The sequence below is a fragment of the Pleurodeles waltl genome, chromosome 10 (genome assembly GCF_031143425.1).
Source record: "Pleurodeles waltl isolate 20211129_DDA chromosome 10, aPleWal1.hap1.20221129, whole genome shotgun sequence".
Classification (NCBI taxonomy): Eukaryota; Metazoa; Chordata; class Amphibia; order Caudata; family Salamandridae; genus Pleurodeles; species Pleurodeles waltl.
The window spans coordinates 513,045,680-513,068,298 of NC_090449.1; the positions used below are offsets into that span (position 1 = coordinate 513,045,680).

Consider the following 22,619-nt stretch of genomic DNA (forward strand, 5'->3'; position numbering starts at 1 on the left):
GTTGCCATCAAAATCAACCAAATGAGATGGGAAACACCATTCTTTCTGTTTAGCTTCATTAAAGTGGCTGGGGCAAAGCCAAAGTGCAGCTATAGTCTTGTTTTACAGTCTTTGTTGTTACCGCCAAGGCACCAGGAGATGTGTGCCAGTTTGGTAAGCCTGACTGAATCCAGGATAAATACCTGGTTGTAGCACCCGCTGTGTGTGCTCCCATGAACATGTATATTGTGACTGCAGCACAGCCAATCTCTGCTGCTCGTGTCTGAGCAGTCCCTCTAAAGTAAAGGCTACTAAACCTGTGGTACCCTGTTATGATTAGAGGATCTTCCACTGCTCTGAAGTGCCCCAGAGCCAACCTGCTAAGAAGACTTGAGACAATCGTTGTCATTACGTGTCAAAGATAGCACCTGGCAGCCAAGGCCATAAAGACCTCAGCACCCAATCTGGTGACAACAGTTGCATGCCAGGACAGATTGGGGAAATGTATTGCTGTTACCAGAGCCACTCACTGGGACAAGAGGACTGCTAGTTGCCTCTGCCCTGGGACCCCTAAGTGTTAATTACCCCAGGAGTACCCAGACCAGGGTTGCTGAAGTCTCTAGGCATACTCTCATTCAGCACCTCTGACATTGGAATGAGGGCCCCACCAGAAGCTCCTGCTGTGGCTTTCCAGAGGACCTGTTTCTCTGCTGTTAGCTGCTCTCATCCAGCGTAATTGCTGCATGGTTCAACTGTGCTATTCCCTTCAGTTATCTCTGGTGAAGTTACTGGTACATAGTTTTCAACAATTAGGTGTAATGGGTTGGTCTGCATGCACTTAAGCTAGCAGGTCTGTAATATGTCAATTCATTTCACACTAAATTAGCATGTGTTGCATATTGTCAGACACATTTTGGGAGGCCACTGAGCAGAAGGGAGCTACTGGGCCACAGCCTTGGGGGCTAAAGTACTTTGCCTCTGCTGAAGTCACCTGACTACTGTCCCAGGTCTGTCCTTCTATTGCTCTGCAGAGTGGGCCAAGAACAACCTTGATTCTCAGTGGTAGCGATGGCAGCAGTCACAGGGTTGTCATGGAGGTTAGTGTAGAGGTACTTGGGGTCAGAACTCAACATCACACCCAGCAATGTAATAAGATTAATGTACAGTGTAGCGCTTATCTTTATAAAAGACACGTACTTTATTGACAGAAAGCAGAAATGCAACACAATACAGTCTTTGGGGAGTACCCAAATTGCAGGTGCCTTAAGCACTCTAAAGTGAGTCCAATACCTCTAGGCCCAACACCCACCTTGCCTATTCTGTCTCTGTTTCAGGATTTGTGATGTAGATGCTAATAAGGGGCAGTGTAGTCCTTCCCACTTCTCTAGGAACACACAGTCTCCAAAGCATGGGTACTCTTAGAGATTCTCACCCGGTCCTTGGTTGGAGTGGCAGTATTGTTGCATTCACACACACACACACCATGCAAAATGAAAGGTGCACTGTTTCTTTAAAATTCTCTTTCTTCCCCCATCTTCTAGTGGTATAAGCTGTATGTTTTTTAGGTTTTGTCTGCATGGCGTGCAACCTTAAAAGTGCTTAGAACCACCCCTTACCTACGCTTACCATTGGCTGGCTCCCACGTCACTTAACCTACCATTGGATTCCTTCAGCATGGCTCCCTCCTCACTTTACTTACCATTGGCTGGCTCACACGAAGACTTCCACGTCACTTTGCTGGTCAGCGCATCCTTCTTGCCGCCGTTGTCCTGCCATGGAACCTGAACCAAATACAGCTTCCGGTGCCCACGCACCTGCAAAAGTACTTTTTATTTTTATTTTTATTAAATGAAGCACTCACCAAAATGCATTGTTTTGCAGCCTGTCATTACGCCCGCTTTTGTTGATGGTTTTGTAGATGGTTGCCCTGTCTCACCTCCTTCCTGTCCCTGCTTAACAACTCACATCCCATTGGTTGCCTCATCCATGCATGCAGCCAACATTCACTTTTAATAATATGTGCAGCTTTGTATGCAGAGCCTTATCTCGTACTAAGAGCATAAGCCAATACATTGTTTGCCCTGGGCACTGTTTTACCAAATCCTACACTTCGTGGGTGCAGTTTAAGCTGGATGACTGCCAGGGCACACGCATGCAAAGTTAACTTTTAGGTCGAGCCTAGGTTGTGCACATGTGCTGTCTGCAAGACATGCTGTATTCAGTCTATGAATTTTAGCCATGACCACTATTGCAATCTGTTTACACTTCCTCTTGTTACAGTGTGTGATGCCCCCTCCTCCCGTCTGGGCATTGCAGCCTTAGTGTTCTTTTGGTTGTCCTTAGCAATGTGTTCACACCACACCAGTGAAAACAATGTTTCGAAAGGCACCAAAGGTTTCATTTGTGATGGCACTTTGTTCTTGGATCTCTCTCTTTTTTTTTTTTTTTTTTCTCTCTCTCTCTCTCTCTCTCTCTCTCTCTCTCTCTCTCTCTCTCTCTCTCTCTCTCTCTCTCTCTCTCTCTCTCTCTCTCTCTCTCTCTCCCCCCCTCTTCCTGTACCACTGCTTCACTCTACCTCTACCCCTCTCTCCCTCTACTCCTCCTCTGTACCCTTACTTCTCTCTCGCTGCACCCTCTCTATCTCTCTGTACCTCTACACCGCTGCCTCCTTCTACCCCCTCTACCTCTTTCTACACCTATACTTCTATCTCTCTCTACAACTCTACCTCCCCCTTCTCTCTCCCTTTCTCTCTCCCTCCACCACTCTTTACTTCTCCCTCTCTACACCTTTACCTCTCTATCCCCCTCTACCTCCCTCTACCCCCTCTCAGTACCTATGCATCTCTGTACCCCTACCTCTATCCCAGTATCACTTCATCTGTACACCTCAACACCATTACCACCCTACCCCCACTACTTATACCTCTACCCCTCACTCTCCCTCACCCTACTTCTTTCTACCTCTACCTCTCTGCCTTTTCTACTTCTCTACATTTCTACCTCTCTCCCTCTACCCCTCTCTTTAGCTCTCTACCTCTTCCCCTCTCTCTGTACCTCAACACACCTATCTCGCTACACCGCTTCCTCTCTACACCTCTACCTCTCTCCGTACCTCTACCCCTCCTTTACCCCTCTCTCTACATCGACCCCTCTCTACCTCTTCCTCTCTCTGCCTCTCTACCTCTACCTCTACACCCTTACCCCTCTACTCCCCACCTCTCCACAGCTTTGCCTCTCTATGCTGCTACCTCTCTACACTTTTACCTCACTCTCTACCTCTATCCCTCTTTGCATTTGTCCACCTCTGACTCTAACCCTCTCTACCTCTACTCCTCTCTCTACCTCTGCCTCTCTACACCTCTGCCTCTCTACACATCTGTCTCTCCATCTCTACACCTCAACACTTCTACCTCTCTAGATATTTACCTCTCTACCTCTCTACACCTATACCTCTCCACCTCCACCCGTCTCTCTACCCCCTCTCTACTCCTCTACCCCCCTCTCTAAACCTCTTCCTCTCTTCCTCTCTACACTTCTACCTATACCTCCCTTTCTAGCCTTTTCTTCCTCTACCCCTCTCTACTTCTAACTCTCTCTCTCCCTCTGCCTCTCTACCGCTCTACACCTTTACCTCTCTTCTTCCACCTCTCCCTCTCTGCCTCTTTACACCTCTCCCTCTCTCACTTTACTTCTACCCTTCTCCCTCTCTCCACCTTTACCGCTCTACACCTCTACCCTACTCTACCTCTACCACTCTCTACACCTCTACCCCTCTCTCCCTCTACCTACCACCCTCTCTACCTCTACCTCTCTACACCTTTCTCTCTCTACCTTTACTCCCTACCTCTACCTACCCCTCTCTGCACCTCTGCCTCTCTACACCTTTAACTCTCTCTCTACCTGTACCCTTCTCTCTCCCTCCACCCTTCTCTCCCTCCACCTATACCTCTCTTCACTTGTACCTCTCTACACCTCTATCTCTCTATCTACCTTTACCTCCCTACATCTACCTATACCTCTACCCTTTTCTCTCTGTCCCTCTCTCTACCTCTACCCTTCTCTCCCTCCACTTCTACTTCTTCCGCTCTACATCTATCATTCTGTCTACCTCTATCCCTCTGTACCCCTCTCTGCCTCTACCCCTTTCTACATTTCACTCTACCCCCCTCTCTACGTCTCTGCCTACCTCTACCTCTCTACACCTCTCACCTCTGTCTACCCTTTTCTCTGCCTTTATCTTTCTCTGACTGTCTTTACCTCTCTCTACATCTACGCCTCTTCTGTCTCTCAACCTTTACCGGTCTACTACTAACTCTATACCTCTACCTCTCTTTACCTCTTTACGCCTCTACCTCTCAACACTTCTACCTCTCTACACTTCTCTCTCTCTCTCTACTTCTACCCCTCTTTCTCTACCTTTCCCTCTCTTCCGCAGCCCCACACCAACCCAGCGCTTATTGATTCCAACACAATGGGCAATTGATCTCATAAAGCATATCTGCTGTAGTCTAATACAAGGACCTGACTAATGCTCTGAACACAGCCCACAACCGTCCTTCAGTATTTTGATGCGTGAGTACGGCCTCACACACATCTAGGGGTATTTTTCGCTTGTAGTGGCAATGCGAGATGCTAATCAATAACACCATAGAAATGCAAACAATAGTGCAAGTGCAATCACATCTAAAATGCGAGACCTTTTGGCTATGTCAATTGTTTTGCCGGCTGCTTTTATGCCACATTTGTTAGTGGGTGCCCCGTCCGCCCAACCACCTCCTTCCTTTTGCTGCTTGCCAACTCTCCCCTCCCTTTGGTTGCCTCATCAGTGCATGCAGCAAACATTCACTTTTAATAATGTGCAGCTTTAACTCCTGCACTTGTCTCACTCCAGTACTTTATCTTACCCATGCTTTTCCCCACCAATGGCGTTCAAAGACAAAGCCGGCACTGTGCAACATTTTTTAGTGGATATAACTTGGCAGCTTTATTAAAAAGACACATATGCGATTGCCCATAAGTATTTAAAATCATTTGTTGTGGCGAGGCATTAATTTTTGTCACATAGCCCTTATCAACTGCTATTCAAATCATAATTCTGTTATTAAGTCATCACACTTAGTTTGTGGTCTCATAAATCAACAATATCAATTCAAAATCACCATGTAGCTCTTGCATCCAGAAATGGCAGTGAGTGATCGGCCTTTGAGTCCTGGCCTCTGTTTGTCATGTCTGTTTTATCCCTTTTGTCTGTAGGCAGTCCCACATTTCGTATTGGTGGGGGCTCAGTCCATAGTGTTCGTTTTACCTTGTTTCTCTGAGAGGGTAGTCTCTTTTTGGATTGAGGCCCAACTCGCTACCTTGCGCGTGTGTGTGCCCTGCCATCCGTCCTGGCGGGTCTGGGCTGCGAGTGCCGTGTTCCGCTTACTCCCCTTAGCTGGACTCTCACCCTGCTGTAAGGCATCCCCAGGTGTGTGGCCTTCCATTTACACACCGCCTTACTAGGTGTGCTTACCGTCAATTTTGGTAAAACCTCCTTTAATTACCGCCACGCTGCCTGAGAGGCTCACGTCTCCGGGCAGCTCCCCCCATTTCTTTTTTTTTTTTTCTTTTTTTCTTTTTTTATGCGCTGCCTGACTGTGCCATTTCTGCAGCCAAGTTTGCCCAGAAAATCTTCATTCCTTCCGCTGATAGGTGCACGCCGTCTGGTGCGTACACCTCCGGTCGTCTGGGGTGGATCAGGCCATGGCGTATGCTCTCCAGCCTGTTTGCTTTGCAGTACTTGCAGACTGCAATGTTCAACTTCCTCCTGGAGTTGTCCACTGCCTTGCTTGCCAAAGCCCCTTGCCAATTGATCCTCTGGATTATTTCTGACCAGAGGATGATGATGGTTGTGGTGCTGCCGCATAACCTTGTTATTTCTGTCCAACTCTGCCTAATCTCGTTCAGGAGGACCTTCCTCCCCAACGGGGCCAAGTTGTTACCCACCAGGTGTATGATTATTATGTCTGGTTGTCTCTGAGCTGTCTCTAATAACCCTTGCACTGTCTGTGAGAGTTGGACCCACTTCATGCTGGGTAAACCCCACCATGTGATGTTTCTTGCCGCTAGGTCTCTTCTCACGTTGTTGACGTTCCGATTTCACCATGCCTGTAATCTAGAAATGAAGGAGTGCCCAACATCCCATACTGTCCTGGGTGGTGCACCTGTCAATGTAATCAGAGACACATTCTATCAGGAGAAAATGGGGGTGGCAAGGCCCCATTATATTAAATGTGGCCGTACGTAACTTTTGTATGCTTTAGAGTGCCACCTACCCACTGCCTTGATGGCGTTGTCTTCTAACCCAAAGTCTGCTGCTGTTGCGGCTGCCCTTATGCGAAAAGAGTGTGAGCCAAAAACTGCTGGTGGCAAGCCTCCTTGCCTTAATGCTTTGCACATGACTTCCAAGAACTGGTATTTGCTCAACCAATCCCCATTGTTGTGCATAAAAAGAGGGCCCGGCGATCCAGGGTGCGAGGTCAGGTAGTTTTTTAAGCTACAGACTGGGCAGTAATTTGGTTTTGCTATGCAGGTTAGCTGAATCCAAGTGCCCCTGCCTCGCTGGTCAGTTTTCGCCTTCCTTAGTAAAAACGAACCCTGTCGGACTCTAGTCTGCAGTCCTCAGCATGGAGGCAACTTCCGCTGCCCATTCTCCTAGCTGTGACTACTATCTTGCTTATGCGAAAAGCCCCAAAGAAAGCTGTAGTAAAAACTGTTCTGAATAGACCTAACTCATATGGGTTATCTGCCGCCGTCTCCAATGCATCTATCAATAGTGTCAGCCTATTGAAATCTATGGGGTGTCTGTTGTTCTGTTTAGGTCCCTCGGGCCGTTTCCAGCCCTTCACGGCTGTTCTAATGTAGTGTGAGGCTGTAGGATCTGTCCTCGTCTGAATCTTTGAAAAATGAGACACTGCTGCCTGGTGGGCCATGGGCCCAAGACTTAGTCTTCCCCTGCTGTTAGGCCCATTTGAAATGTTCCACTGCCAGTCTGGTCGCCACCGGATCCCTAAGCGACTATAACCCTCCTATTTCCATCAGTGACCTGGCGTATTTGGAGTACCTCTTGTGTCTCTGTCTTGAGCGCATTGCAAACTAATATTGACAAGTCTGCTCTGCCAGCTCCCACAGACCCTTGTGGAAAAGATGTCATTGCCTGTCTCGCCCCGGGGCTAGCTTCCTGAATCTCTCCATCTGGAAACGAGAGAGAGCATCCGCCCATGAATTTTTAATGCCCTGCACATGTCTGGCCCTGACATCCAGATTTCCCTTGAGTTGAAGGCTCACCATTCGCCTCAAAAGTCTCAGCGTGTCAGGACAAGATACCAATCCCTTGTTTATGGCTAGTACCACTCCTAGGTTGTCTGACCACATAGTTAGTTTCATGTTCTGCAGTTTATCTTTCCAGACTGTAAGGGCTACCACTATGGGAAACAGCTCAAAGAATGTGATGTTCCTGGTTATTCCCAGCTCGTACCACCTGACCGGCCATTTGCCTGCACACCACTCTGTGCCCAACAGCGCCCCAAACCCACAGCTGCCTGCGGCGTCTGTGAACAATGCTATCTCATTGGCTGATAGCCAGCCCTCTCTCGAAGTAAGCAGACCATTGAATTGGTCCAGGAAGGAATCCCACCTGCCAAATCGCTCTTTACTCCTGATTCTAGCCTGACATGGTGGTGTTTCTCGCGCAAGCCTGATGTCCGTCTGTATAAACACTTAGCAAAGACTCGCCCCGCCGGGATAACCCTGGCTGCAAAATTCAGTTTTCCAACCATCCTTTGTAATTCCCCAAGGGTTGCTTTCTGCTTCCATCACAAAGACCTGATCTCCTCCCTTAGCTCTGACACCTTGTACTCCGGGATCCTGGAAGTTCCTGCGATTGAATCTAGTTTGATGCCCAAGAAAACTATTGTTGTCGCTGGGCCTACAGTTTTTTCTGCTGCCAAAGGGAGACCTGTTTCTACTGCCAGGTTTTGAAAAGCCCTCAAACTGCCACATTCGCCTGTGTCTGCTTTACTGACAAATAAGAAATAATCCAGGTAATGCATCTTTTCCCCAGATGGATGTTTTTTATGCAGCGCCCATTCCAAAAATGTACTAAACTGCTCGAAGTAAGCGCATGAGATAGGGCCCCTCTGCCTGCTGACTTTATCATATCAATGGCATCTTCTACAGTGCCGTAACCTACTGAACATGATTCAGTGGGGATGCTGTCATTTACTGATGCACCTTCTGGGAATGATAAATGGTGTATGAGCCTGTATGGTCCTGCCTCTTTCTTTGGTACCACGCCCACAGGTGAAATTATTAAGTCCTTGGGGAGGGGAAGGGGGACGGGAAGAGGCCCTTCGATGCGACCCAGACTCAGCTCCTTTTCTATTTTTTGCTGAACCACTTCTGGGTGTTCCATTGATGATTTTAAGTTTTTGCCAGTGCTCCCCACTATTTGACCTCTCACTGGAATCCTGAAACCTTCTTCAAATCCTTTCACTAATAGCTCTGCTTCTTTCTTGTTGTAGTACTCATTTGCTAGCTTTCTCCGAAATTCTGTGTTAATCGGGGATCTGGCTAATTTATAATTTCTCCAAATCCCGGCCTGTGCCAGTGTTGAAAAACTATCTTTAAAGTTTATTTTTCTTCGTTTTCTTATCTGATCGCTGTTTGCTTTTCCTGCGTGATGCTGCTGGGTGGTCCTCCCCCACCCCCGCATGACGAACAACTGTTCCTGAACTTACAGCTCTATCCCCATGTGCATTAATCTGTTTCAAATTTCCAACAGATAGCCTGTGATCCCTTGTCCCCCTGACCCTTACCACTGTGCCAGGGCTTGAATCTATGAAGTGATTTGAGTTTCTCGTGCTTTCCTTTGTGGTGAGTGTTCCGAAAAGGCATGTTCATCCCCCCTCCCCGCACAGGATCTAACCTCTTTGGCTACCATCATTTTGTGTATGGTAGCCAAAGGGACATGTCCTTTTCATTCCACTCCATCTTTGGGTGGGCCTGCATTTTTAACCTGAAACTTTTATCGTATTCTAGCCATGCGTCTCCAGGGAATTGGCTGTGTGCCTCATGTATTTTTGACTCGTAAAGCTGGAGTTCCGCTGCGCATGGGCTTGCCTTTCAAAAATCCTTAGTTATTATTGGGAAATGCTTTACGGTTTTGTCCCTCCGTGGGCAGTTTTTTTTTTTTTTTTTTTTTTACCGCCTTGGCCATCGACCCTGTTACATGGATAATTGGACTTTTGCTGATACCTTTGACTGCGAGCATACTTCTTTTTCCTTTTGTCTCTCTCCTTCGCACTCACGCTCATAACGTCTGGCGATTTGAATCAGCTCGCTTATGTCAACTGTTTTACTTGAAATTTTCAATTTATGTGGCAAGAAAAGTCCAGTTAGGAATTTACAACAATAATAGCTCTAACTCGAGCCAACGCGAGACCCACTGCTTATGCTTGTGCTGTTTGCTGTTACCTACTAGTTAACAAACAACAAAAACCTACCACTATAATTTAAGCTGTCGGGCTTTGTTTCTGCATTTTCCCTCATTGTATTCTAAAATGTGAAATTTTGTTGCATGCAGTTTGTACCTCGTTAGATTAACAGCGTGCCTACTGCAGTCATCTCTTTGTAAACGGCAAGTCTCATCTAGTCATAGCTCAGATGTGACTCTGTCACGTGTGACACAGCATGTTCCATACCAGGGTTTTCCGAGCCCCCGCACTGGAAACCACTCAAAACTACAATAACCATAATGCAGTTTAATGTTGGATAAAAAAGGCGTCCTATTACTTATGACAACTTGGCTGCTAGGTGTCTTTTACTGCCTTCAGAACCACTATATTAGTCTTGAGTGCTGCATTTATAGAGGGCATTGTTAAAGGTCAGTGTGTGGTGTACCTTTTGTAGTTAGGGTTATTAAGCACTGCATTGTATTCAGGTTTTTTTCCAGTCTGGTGGAGCGGGCCATTCTGAGGAAGATGTGGCTGCAGCCAGTACACTGCACGAAGTCTACAGTAAACGTTTTTTTACTGATGGCTTGATTATGAACTGGAGCACTCATCTGCCCTGCAGTTGTAAGCAGGGCTCCACATAACACACACCTCTGCAGTGCCCATGCGGGCCCCAGATGCTGGCAGCAAGCTCAAACTCTACTGCTATTGAAATATGTTTCTTTGGGGGTATGATGGCACATGTATTGTTAGTTAGGCATTTACTCTTTTAGTGGTGAGAATGTTAAGGCCCACTCGTTGGTTTGCAGTGGGTCGTCGCAGTTTGACAATACACCTCTAAATACAAGGGCACTGCTGCAGTGACACTGACTCCAAAACAGCAAGTCATTGGAGCTCAGAATAGCATGTTGTTGAATAGTTGACAACAGTTATTTGAGCTGGCTGTTGCTGTCCAAAGGTGACAATTGATTTCACTTGATATTATTTATAAGCAGATGAAGTTCTTTTCTTTATTTTACTGGATATGCATAGCCAGATATGCAATTACTGATATGCTGTAACAAGATGCAGAAGAAATCAGTTGTAGAATCATGTGCTCAACTGCTACAGTACTCCGTTACAGAGAGGACATGTACATGACATAGGACAAAGGTGCTGGATTACCTCACAAGCAAAGCACAAAGAATAGGTGCACCACACAGGTAACCAACGTGCACAACGAAGACCAAGCATACATCAACAAACACCTTACACCAACAGACACCTCCAGTCAGCTTCCATCTCCCTCACAGACACTCCATGGGTCAGTTGAACCTACAACAGAGGATGCTTCTTCTCACACCTGGCCGCCAAGACTTGAAACAACCTCCCGCTGCACCTCAGGACTACACTGTCACTCCACCGATTCAGAAGAGAACTTAAGACCAGGATGTTCGAATGATCATTCCTTCACGCAGCAGCATACCGCTCCAGCACCTCAAAACCCTCATGGGTGATTTGCTGCGTTCTATAAACATTTGATTGATTGCTGCTAGTTCGTCTCAGTCATAGATCTGGTATAGCGTTGACAGATGCAATATGAGCTTCTCTTGAATACAAAAAAGGGACATCACAACAGCAGCAATTCAGTATTTCCTCTACACACACACAGATCACTTAAAGCTTAGGCCATAGCAGGCAAATGTCACTCTGACGCATCCAGGCCAGTATACACTATTGGAAGATTATCAGACTGCAAGACGTGACAAAATGAGTCTTTCCCAGAAACTTGAAGGAAGACCTGACTGCTTGCACACACATGCATGATGACTTGTGGAATCGCTGTGAACCTCCCTTTAACGTAGTTTTCCATGAGTTTGTTTACCAATGTAAAAGCAATACATGTGCCGAAAGAACATGTTCTATGTGCACAACTCAGTGAAGTTGGTAGAATAATATAAATGACTAAATAGTCCATACCTTGATATGCTCAAGTTTAGAGCACTTAAGAGTGCAAAAACACACTTTAATTCAATTCAAGGTTGAGAATTCCCATTGACCATTTCCTTTTGTGGTAACATAATTGACTCTGGTACCGACTTAACACACGTAAGATCGCTTTAAAAAAAAAACACAAAACTTTCAGCCATGTTGCACAGCAGTTCGCGCTGCTGTGCAGCACATAAAATAAAATGGATAAATCCAATAGATCTGGCATAGGTGAAACCTATTAACTTTGCCAATGTTTGTTGCTAATTCTATTTCCCCTTATCTGACGAATAAGAGGCTTGTGAAGCCGCAAAAGCATGCATATTTTTAAAGCCAGTATGGTATTTGTGTTGACCCTAGTGGTTTATGCCTGTAAGAAAAATAAGAGCACAGGCCCACTCTGGCGGTTGTGAATTCCGGTGTTGCAAATTGACAAGTCTGCCTTGTTACACAGCTTCTGCAGCATATAGCTTAGTTGAACAAATAGCCTTGACAAACTGGCTAGTTCTGTAGACTCTTAGAATCCCTTCAACTTGCTGGAAAAGTATTTAAGTATATAGTTCACCAGTACTTAATGTGTAGAACAAAGTGGTGGGGCCTTAAGTTATGTTCAAAAGCCTAGAGCCAGTGCTGTCAAATGGCTATGGTTGCCGAATGCTAGGATTTATAGCTTTGATTCCATCTCATACTTATTTAATCCACCACCAGAAATTGTGCCCTTTATCTCGTTCATTCAGGTTCTTTTCCTTCCCGGCTTTTGTCGTTTACCACAGTTTTTCCATTTTACTCTTCCCCTTTTTGTCTCTTACTTTGGATAAAAGGTCTTTTGTGGAACAATAAGTGTGGATTCTCAAAAATGAGTGCCAGTGGGCCCCACTTGCAACCACTGGCTCAAGCACTGTGGTTCACAAGTTTGGATTCTTGGCTGAAAAATGGTCGTTGATGTGGTGTTTCTTACGTCCAACAGACCACTGCATCCCCTCCTTCCAGTAATTTTTGGTAAACTGTATCCTGTTTAACTTTATTTTCAGAACTTATTTTCTAAATACTGCTTGAGGGAAAAGAGAACATTTAAATTTTATTACCACAAGAATGACCGCATTGATGATTACAGTTAAGAGGAGATATGCATCCTTAGTAGCATCCTCATCATCTCTGGTCTCCATTAACAACACAAACTTGTCAGTGAGCTGGTATGAAAAGAGCTTCTTTGCTCTAGGGTCAGATTATTCGGACCCGGAATTAGTGGACAAATGTTTTGTTTGTGGTCCTCGGTTTGAGAACCATTTTCCCTTCCAGATAGGGTTATGCCCAAGAAAGCTCTGTGATGAGCTTTCTTGGGTAGCTGGATGTGTGAATGGCAGTTCTGAGCCAATGGTGATCCCTCTCAGCTTGAGTTTGTGAAGTACTTATCTTAATTTAATGACAGCAGGGACATTTTAATTTGTAATATTTTAATATGCTTTTTGGCCAGGTGGACAGTTGTTACACCCATGAGTTCCAATCGCAGTGCATCTGGAATCGCAGTGTTTGAAGGCAGGATCTACGTGTCAGGAGGGCATGATGGCCTACAGATCTTCAACACTGTACGTTTAAAGGTTTTTCCTTATAATGAGATAGGATATTTGTTTTGAAGGACCCTGTCCTGTGATTGAAATTTTCTCTGTATGATGACTGCATTGTGTATAATATTGTCTCTTTATGTTCTAGGGTATGTTTCACAACACATTGTTTAAGGGAAGGAATGCAGTTAGGGCTTTTTTAATAGTAAGGTTTCTCCTGTGGTTTCTACTTCCTATGTTAAGTTTCTTACCTTTTTAGCTTTTTTTCCATTCAAGTATAAGCAGTACTAGGAGACTAATAATGGTTTAATTATAAGATTGTGCATATTTGGTGTAGAAGATATCCAGCAATGATTGGACCTGATTAACGCTAAAACGAGTTATAATTGATAATATTAAAATAGTAATATAATTGATAAAGTAATACAATTAATAGTTAAAGGTTTTTGCTATCTACAAAGACAGTAAACAGTGTTTGGTAATTTATGCCTAGCTTTTGCCCAAAATTAATTACATTACTCCATATCTCTGGGACTCCTAGTATTTAGTCCTTTATCTTATTGAGAAAATTGGTGCGTCACCTATAAACAACCATTTGTAAAAGGAAATCTGAGGACTGGGATGTTGCCTTCTGGTGTTATCTGGTCACCTGTCAACCCTGTATCTTCTATAGCTAGAATTTCTTTTTTTTTTTTTTTTTTTTTTTTTTTAAGGAATCTTTTATGGCATGTTTTGTGTTTGGGGAACAAACTAATAAGTGTTTTCTTGGCCATTTATCATAAAGATTTAAAATAGTTGAGTTTTTACAAATGTTGATGTCTGATAGTGTTGAACACTTAAATAACGCTGTAAATAAAGTCCTACTTTTACCCATTTCATTTTTGCACAGTCAATTGCCCTCGGGAATACTGACATGCTGATTTAATCAATCAATATTCAGAGTTGACAGTTGTGTTGGACATAGAACTCTACAGCACACTGCTTTGACCTATGAGCTACTTCATAGACTACTTTACAGACGTGGCGTTCTTACAGTAATCCATTAACACATTGGGGTAATAAGTCTTTTGCACAATTCTGGGTGTAAATTGAAAGTCGTAGTTTTCAATTCCGGCAGATCCAACTCCTCTGTTCATGCCTTTGTTTTGATAAATGAGTACTTTGCAACGTGATATAGACAGAGGCTACATAGACAATGGGAATAGGAAATGGTAAAAACTGCAGTAGTATGTGCTATATATACTATATATATATATATATATTTTTTTAATGTAATGCTCTCTCTCAGATATTTTCCCCTTCAAAGATGCATTCATCTTGATAGGACTCCAACCGTTTGCACAGTACAGGCACCCCTAGACCTTGATAGTAGACAGTGCCTATAATATAATAATCCAGTTGATGTGTCTGGGTGAAATGATTTCCTCTAGGAAAAAACAAGTTATATCATGCATAATTAATTCTGCCCTGACTCCTTTGATGTTTCTGTTCCTAGATTGGAAGACTTGCATATGCACATGTATAAATGTGATTTTTCTTCTTGCTATAGATGGAATACTACAACCACCACACAGCGACCTGGCACCCAGTGGCAAGCATGCTCAACAAGCGCTGCCGGCACGGAGCCGCCACCCTTGGTAGTAAAATGTTCATTTGTGGTGGATATGATGGATCTGCCTTCCTCAGCATCGCAGAGGTATATAGCTCCATGGCGGATCAGTGGTACTTGATCGTCCCTATGAACACCCGCAGGAGTCGTGTCTCCCTGGTGGCCAACTGCGGACGTCTTTATGCTGTTGGTGGCTATGATGGGCAGTCTAACTTGAACTCTGTGGAAATGTACGATCCAGAAACGAACCGATGGACGTTCATGGCGCCAATGGTGTGCCATGAAGGGGGAGTTGGTGTAGGGTGTATACCTTTAACTAACTGAGAACAAATATACACAACGTGGCGGGATCCATGTTGCGATTGTAATGTGAAATCAAGATTGTCTGACTTTGGTGCTCCAATTTAAGTTCTTTGGGTCAAAAAGCAGCAAAAAAAGCCTCATAGTGACACTGACATAATGACAAGAATGTACTGTACTCTAAAGTGAAGTCTTTAGAGTATTTTGTAAGAGCTGTAATATTTAAGCATTTGCAGATTGTTCTCCTTTGACAGCTCTACTAGATATCTGCTTTCAAAAGGAATTTTATTTCTGGGTGTGTTGTTCCTGACATGTAGGTCTTATCACTACCAGTGTTCCTGCTGTCTCAGGCGACTTAAAACAGTTCTGATCTGTTTACGCTGCTCATAGATTTGGTGAGTGTTGTGATTTGACTGTGGGTTGTATACATAGCCTGTGAAGCCTCTTAGATTAGGGCAGTGGCCGGTTCACAATGTAGTATAATATTAACTTGTCTGTCTTTTTGCAAGACACTGTTTACCCTAGCCTCGTTGGCCCCAGACTTTGTACTTATGAATTGTAACGAAACAGCCAGTTTTCTTCAGTATTGGTTAGCCTGGAACAAACAAATATTGCACCAGCTAGGCCACTTTCATGGCTTTTTGACTCGTGACCAAATGTACAAAGAAAAAGTGGTTGTAGTTAAAGTGAAAAAAATAATGTATATCTATCATATATATATATATATATATATATATATATACACACACATGCACTTCTATCCTTAAATACTTTTGCATAGCTTTTCAAATCTCACCCCTACTGTGTCTTTAGGCAGTATTTATGGTAAAGGCCTCTTGATAGAGAAGTACGTTCTGGAAAAAAAAAAGTTGTCTATGAGCGTGTAAACAAACGTTTTCATCCTATTATATTTGTTTGACTGGTTTCCTGATCTGACACAGACATGCAGGGACATAAGTCCAGCAATACTATTTTCCTCTTCTGTGTTTTTTTTCACTGAACAATATATAGGCAAAATGACCGTCTAGCGCAGTCGTGCCGAATGCAGGACCAGAAAGGCTAAATTCATGGCATTTTTGGATATAAAGTAAATGTGCAAGCAGCGAGTTCAGGTGAACTTATTTACATAGTTTGCTGTACTGAAATTCTGGCATAGATCAGTTTTTTGGGCCTACGTTAGACATCCCTGGTCTATAGTATACCTCACACTATATCTGAACGTTGTATGTATATACTGGGGACACAAAAGTGAGAGCATGAAGAATGCGGAGTTCCTGGGCAGACTGGGCATTGCGTTCTGCAAAATCCATGCGTAGAGAGTGCAGATATTTTGCACAACACATACTCGACGGGCACTGTTAGGTAAGATTTTCACTTTGCTTCTTGGCTTGCCCATGCAATGTAACTGCATCAAGGGCCACCTACTTTCCAGGTCCTATTTTAAATTTAGCCACTTGTTTGTGGAAATGTCATACAATTTCCATTGTTAAGTTTCTTGCTCTGAACATTATAGTCGCCTGGGCAAATTTCTTAATTGCATGGGGTGAGTAAATGTGTTCACTGTTAAGTTGGAGTTGGTCATTTTTTATGATGCGGCTAGAAAATAATTTATACCTGCTTGTAGCAGAACGTAAGTCGGTGAATACTTATAAAATTTGTTTTGGGTCACTATATGTGACCATAAGGGCTTACGTGACTCTGTGAAACTATACAGGAGTAGCCCTATTTGTTCAGTGACCCTGGATGTGTTAAAACATAGACTAAATCTTATGTGCTAGGTCGCCATCTGATTTCTTCTTAATGTCCCCAATCCTTAGAGAGAAAAAAATGATCCCCTCACCAGTATTCAAGTTAGGATTTCATTGAAAGAGTCTTGGTTTGTCCACATGTCTAAACCTATGCACTGGGGAGACACTTTGTCCAATTAAAAATCTTGGAACTCATCCAGTAACAGAGTACTCTCTCCTTTGAAGGTACTGGTGCTCCTAAAGCTCTCCTTTAAATATTATGCCACTTTGCGCTATGCAGTTTTCTAGGTGGGATATTTACTGTGCTGTGGTCTAGCTTGTGCCACATGTAGGTGTGCTAAAGATGGAAGCTGGATTCGGGAGGGAAGGTCTGTGAAGTTGATAGGCAATAAAGGATTCCTGGTGTATTCTCCTTTTTAAGCACCGGTGTAGGGTTGTAATAGAATCCTTGGTGTGTACATTTTGAAGTCCTTAGTACATGTGCTGGAGTATTGGTGGTCTGTGTTTAAGATGTACTTAATAGATGAAACGGCAATTCCTTCCTCCAAATGTTACGTGACCTGCCTGCTGCAATACATTGGCATTGGCTGTCACCTTGACGGGGCGATGTGCTTTACGGAGAATGTCTGTGAGATGTTTTGTCCTTGTATTTCTTTCTGCTTCACATCCAGAGAGGTAAAGGAGAGCAGTATGCCTTTGTCTCTGAACACCAACAAAAGTTAAATATTTTGCACCGTGCCCGCCACCTGCTTTCCTTTCTGTATCTTCACAGGGTAAGCCATAGACTGTCCACTCTGGAGTCTTGTGTCTGCACATTTTCTTTGTTCGAAAACGAAGATACTTCAGAACCCTACCTTTCTGGAAAGCAAGAATACCTCGTATCCCCTCTCGGAGGGGGTGGGGATGGGGTTTGGGGAGGAGGAACCATTTTCATGATTGTGGTGCCAATATTGTATCTGGCTACCCTGATTTCCTTTCATATTAATATCTGCAGAGGTACGATTCTTTATATCACTTACTAATATTTAAAACAGTTTCTTGTAGATAGTTTCCTACCGCTCTTCCAGTCCTTCATGTGTCTCTGGCTGAATAGGTGTATGGCCCACTGTAAGACTGACAAAAGAACTTAAACTGTGTTGCCAGGTCATAACTCTAAGGTTATGCTATTCCACTTCAGTCCGTAATTAATGAGGTTGTTGTTTCACAGTTGAATGACTAAATCCTATTTCTATGCCAGTTCAATCATAGTCTTTGCATAAGAATTCCCCATTTGTTTTCATGTATAAACCTTGGTCTCAATTGGGATTACTGGTGTGCCATTGACATCCATCCTCATGTCTCCTCTAGATCTTTGTCAGAGCTCTTAAAGACAGGCTGTGTTCCCTGGCACAGTAATCCAAGGAGCAGGTAGATACACACCACTCACCTTTAAGGGACTGAAGTTAGTCCCATGCATGACTAAAAGATAGACCGCAACAAGAGTGCTGGCTGTCTAGATGGTTCTTGAGTTGTAATCTACAGAGATCTGGAAAAATATTAAATTTCACTTTACTTAGGTGCCCACCCTTTTTTATCGCTTAACCTAATATGTCCTAATATGTCACTCATGCACACTATCTTGTTTCTAAATTTATCTTGCTGATACTTTTCTTTTTCCCTTTTGGATCACAAAGGGCAGAAAAGGGAAGTGCTATGGCTCCAACGGATTGTCATATCAGTCAACCAGGGATTTCTATCTTTCAGAACTCTGCCAGTTGTTGACTCCGCATCTTGAGACTAAAGTGACTACAACTGATGGCATTCATCATAGGCACTATTTAAATATAGACTCTCTTCTGCTTAAAAGTTTGTGATTGACGGACTCTATTAAAGTGGGTTAATTGCTAGGTGGGAACATTTAGTGCCCTGGCAAATATTTATATCTATAGGCTTGAAATTGATATGTGACGACTTGATAGACAGGTATGTTAAGATCTGAGAATCTGCAATCAATGATTTTATTTTTGCAACTGTTTGGAACATCTCCTACTGTAGGTGTATGAAGATTGGTTCAAAATGGAACTGCATATGAAATCCAGCTGTACAGGTGGGTAATTCTGTTATTTCCAACTGAAATACATGTTTTTTAGTTCCAACCTGGTGTTTCCTTTGCTGTGAATCTGCAACATGTTCTATTGGCAAAACCATAATGCAATGGTGGGGCAAAATGCAAGCAAACCTGTAAGAGGCATTGAAAGTGTAGTTGCCATACATTTATTTTAGAGTCAAAAATAGACCTTAACAGAGTCCCCTCCAGGACATTAATATATGTGGCAAATATAAATTTGTCAGAGACACTCAGAGTGTACTATAAATAAGCATTCATTCTAACGTGTTTGTATATTGTTTATGTTGCCTTTTCGAAGACTTATTTTTGAGGTAAGGATTGAGTAGCAAAATTCAGTTTATCTGGATATTTTTAAAGGAAAATTCCACGTCAGCTTGACTTCACATTAGTAGTGGGTGTTTTTGCTGATCCTTACTAAGAAAACTTTTCTTTAAACTGGGATGATGTGGTTGAGTCGTTCTCATTAGATGTCCCACGTGGAGGGTGGAGAAATACTTCTAGGCCAAACATTTGGCACCAATTGGAACCAAAGAGTAGCCCTTAAACCCTCAAAGTTGACAGTGCATTCTCTTTTGGAGAGATGCTCTCGTACCACTTTTTTATTTTTTTTTTATTTTTTTACTAAATGCTTTAGTTGATATTAAAGAGTAAATTATCTGTATGAAATTGAATTACTTTGTTGCAGACCATTCCATGGCTTTGAGGGTGTAAACAATATTACCAAGATAAACTCATTTTTAGATTGTATCCAGTCTAGGTTTTAAAAACCTGTTTTGTTAAATACATTTTTACATATAATTAGTGTTTTGAAAAGAGACTGTGTACTGGGTATGGCATTTTTTTCTGGCACCCTTGACTTAAGTGTGCTACAAAATTTAGTATTTAGACTGGATTGCTGCTGACGTTGCATCTTCACGTCCAGGCCACAGTAGCTGGGATCCTGTGAATTTTTGCACAGGTTGGAGACCTGGTAGCATGCCAGAGATAGCCCAAGATTTTACCTCATTTGAAGTGACCCGAACGTAGAGAACTCTTTCTGTAATGGCTCTATGCTGTCAGTTACTTAGTTGCACAACACACAGGCACACACTGGCCTTGTAACTACACTTCGTTTCTGTTAATAAATTTGAAGCCCTTGCTACCAGAAACCACACATTTTTGTATACTCTTTTCCATAACCACTGTGCGTTTGTCAAATTAATACTTGATCAACATATGTTTGAAAGTAGCACATTAAATAACTTTTGCCTGCTCATTTTGGAGCCATTATGGCAAGACGCTCCAAAATAGTAGAATATTTGTTGCACAAAGAGATGTTTATTCTCAAAACATTGTTTGAATACACATATTGATTTCCTGTATGATCATGTAAGATCACACTTTGCTCATAATGAAATGCACTACAAAAAGGTGTTGTGAACTGCTGTTGCTATTATTTGACTTCACCACCACATTTGTAACAGTGTCCTGTTTTGACTGTTTCCCTTGATGATGAAGTGCAGCACGACCAGTGTGCTTGAATATTCTTATGTTGCTGATGACTTGAAAGTTCATTGGAATTTTTTTTCTCTCTCTTGGGATTTTCTATTAAGTGCGTAGTGACCAAATGCCTCCATACACTCTTGATGATAATCTGGAACACTTTCTGCTTTTTGCATAGTGATCGAAATCTCTCCTATTATTACACACATGGACTTTGTTCTCCCCTTTAAAAGATCCATCAAAGAAAGGAACCTATGTTCATCGATATTGCAACCTCACCCTATTACATGGTGCTAGATTGTTGCTCAATGGTTGTGCGTTCCTTAGTTAATTTTGGTGATGAGGTGACAGAAGCTGGATGACATTCAAATTCTTTCTGTTCCAATTTCTCCATCTTGGAAGAGACCGCTATTTATGGATTTATTGAAGGTGGCCAAAATGAAGAAATGGTACTAGAGCCAGGTCATTTTATCTTAACCAGCTTGGGGGTCTTCATTAAAATGATTAAACTCTGCATTGACCAGCAGCTGATCCTTTCTCAAAGGAAGTGGAGCAGCTTTAAGGAATAGGAGCAAAATTAAAATTGGTCACAATTGCTTATTTTTGGCAGAAGCTCGGCTACTTCTGAGCCTACTTTGGTCAGACTGAAAAGCAAGAGTTTTCCACTATACTTCATATTCACCCTGCCCTTCTTAAAATTACACCACTGGGCAATGGATAAAGCGGAGCACCAATCTTATAACTTTCTACCATCGCTAGAAAGTGAAGGTTGGTCTACAAACCAGTGACTGTTAAGTACTACCCAGCCTGTGCAGACAGTGTTCTAGATGGATCTTTTTGGGCATGTCAGTATGCTATCTTAACCGCCACCAGCCAATTATTCTGTTTGTAATTGGAGAGATGTATTTCTCTTTAGTATTAGAGTATGGGGGAAAATATTGTTAGATTTAACGAAGACACCAATTTAAAGAGAACTGGTGATACACTTACATTGCTGTTAACTTTCTTCTTTTAAAATAGTTTGGTAACTCTTACTTGCAGAACGAAGGAATACATTGCCCAGAATGTGAGTCCTTAGCTCGAGCACTGTAATGGGCCAAAGGTCTTCTGAAGGGCTGCATTCATAGTGACCCAGCAATGTGTTTGCTTCTTGAACAAGGTAACAGTAGGCATCCGCCATGGGCATCACCAGCAGGAGGTTGGCAAGATATGAACACAGTTGGCAATATAGCCGTGATTCCCATGGGCGACAGATGTCAAAATCTCAATTTGCTTAGGGCTGCAAACATCCTTGCAGCTGCCCTGGTGCTTCTGCAAGTGTTCCTGTGGTCTTCTGGTGCAGCTTATCTACCTCTCTACCTTGAAGCAAACCACAAGAAAGGTCAGTCACTTGCGTTTATGTGCCATGGAGAGACCGACTTCCCATGAGCCTAGCTATTTAATACAATATTTTAAATATGTGATTGCCACTTTCCACATTCCAGGAGGTTAGTTATAATTTCTCTGATAACTTGTATTTATTATGATGTTTTATAAGTTCCAAAGTACCAAAATCACATGATTTTCTGAAATAATGCTGCCTCTTATCAGACTATTTATTGTTCATGCAAGATGTAATATTAATGGTATAAATGTGAATTTTTTTTTACTGTGTATTTGATGTTCAAAAAGACGCGGCCTGCTGCCTAGTTTCAGTACGCTTTTAGAATATATGAATGTTGTACAATTTTACTGTAATTTTAATCTTCTGGATTTTATATATATTTTGTGGAATAAAATTGTATAAATATTATGTATTCCTGTTTGTGAGCCCTTCTAAACTTTCACACGACTCGTGATCATGAAAAATGCTAACTGTATAAATTGGTACAGCTGGGTCAAATGTGATGGTATTTAAAGTTGCACTGTACATGCAGTGACATTTTCTCTAATAAAGGAGAGGGAAAAAGAGTGAAAGGAAAGTACAGATCGATCGAGTGTTTGTGTAGCTTTGTTATATTATTGTGACCCTGCAGGCAATGTGAATGTGCTAAATGTTTTGCGATTGACAGCAATTGTAGGGTGATTGAATTCCTACATGGCGGATGATTTAAAAATGTTAGACGATTTATGGTGGTGGTGTGAGAAGGGAAACAACCTTTACAACAGTGTCTTTACCATGCAGATGCCTTTACCACGCATGGTAAGTATATGTAAGGAAAGTCAGGGGTAGGCAGTGGTAAAGGGGGTTGAGGGTAAGTTTAGGACGCATAGTGGTATAGGGTGCTGAGGGTAATTTTAGGGTTTAGTGGTGGGTAGCGGTAAAGGGTGCTGAGGGTAAATTTAGGGTTTATGTTGGACAGTGGTAAAGGATGGTAATAGTAATTTTGTGGT

General features: G+C 42.9%; 1 protein-coding gene across 3 annotated transcripts in view; it reads left to right on the forward strand.

The window, feature by feature from the left end:
* The window catches only part of KLHL18 (kelch like family member 18), a 238,982-nt gene extending 216,764 nt beyond the window's left edge, over positions 1-22,218 (forward strand). For 2 of the 3 annotated variants that reach the window (XM_069210941.1, XM_069210942.1), the window contains exons 9-10: positions 12,913-13,024; positions 14,550-22,218. In XM_069210941.1, the coding sequence (XP_069067042.1) occupies positions 12,913-13,024; positions 14,550-14,933 (496 nt within the window). In that variant the 3' untranslated portion in view covers positions 14,934-22,218. The remainder of the gene's footprint in view (positions 1-12,912; positions 13,025-14,549) is intronic. The other variant, XM_069210944.1, reaches the window with a different exon arrangement.
* The last annotated feature ends 401 nt before the right edge of the window (positions 22,219-22,619 follow it).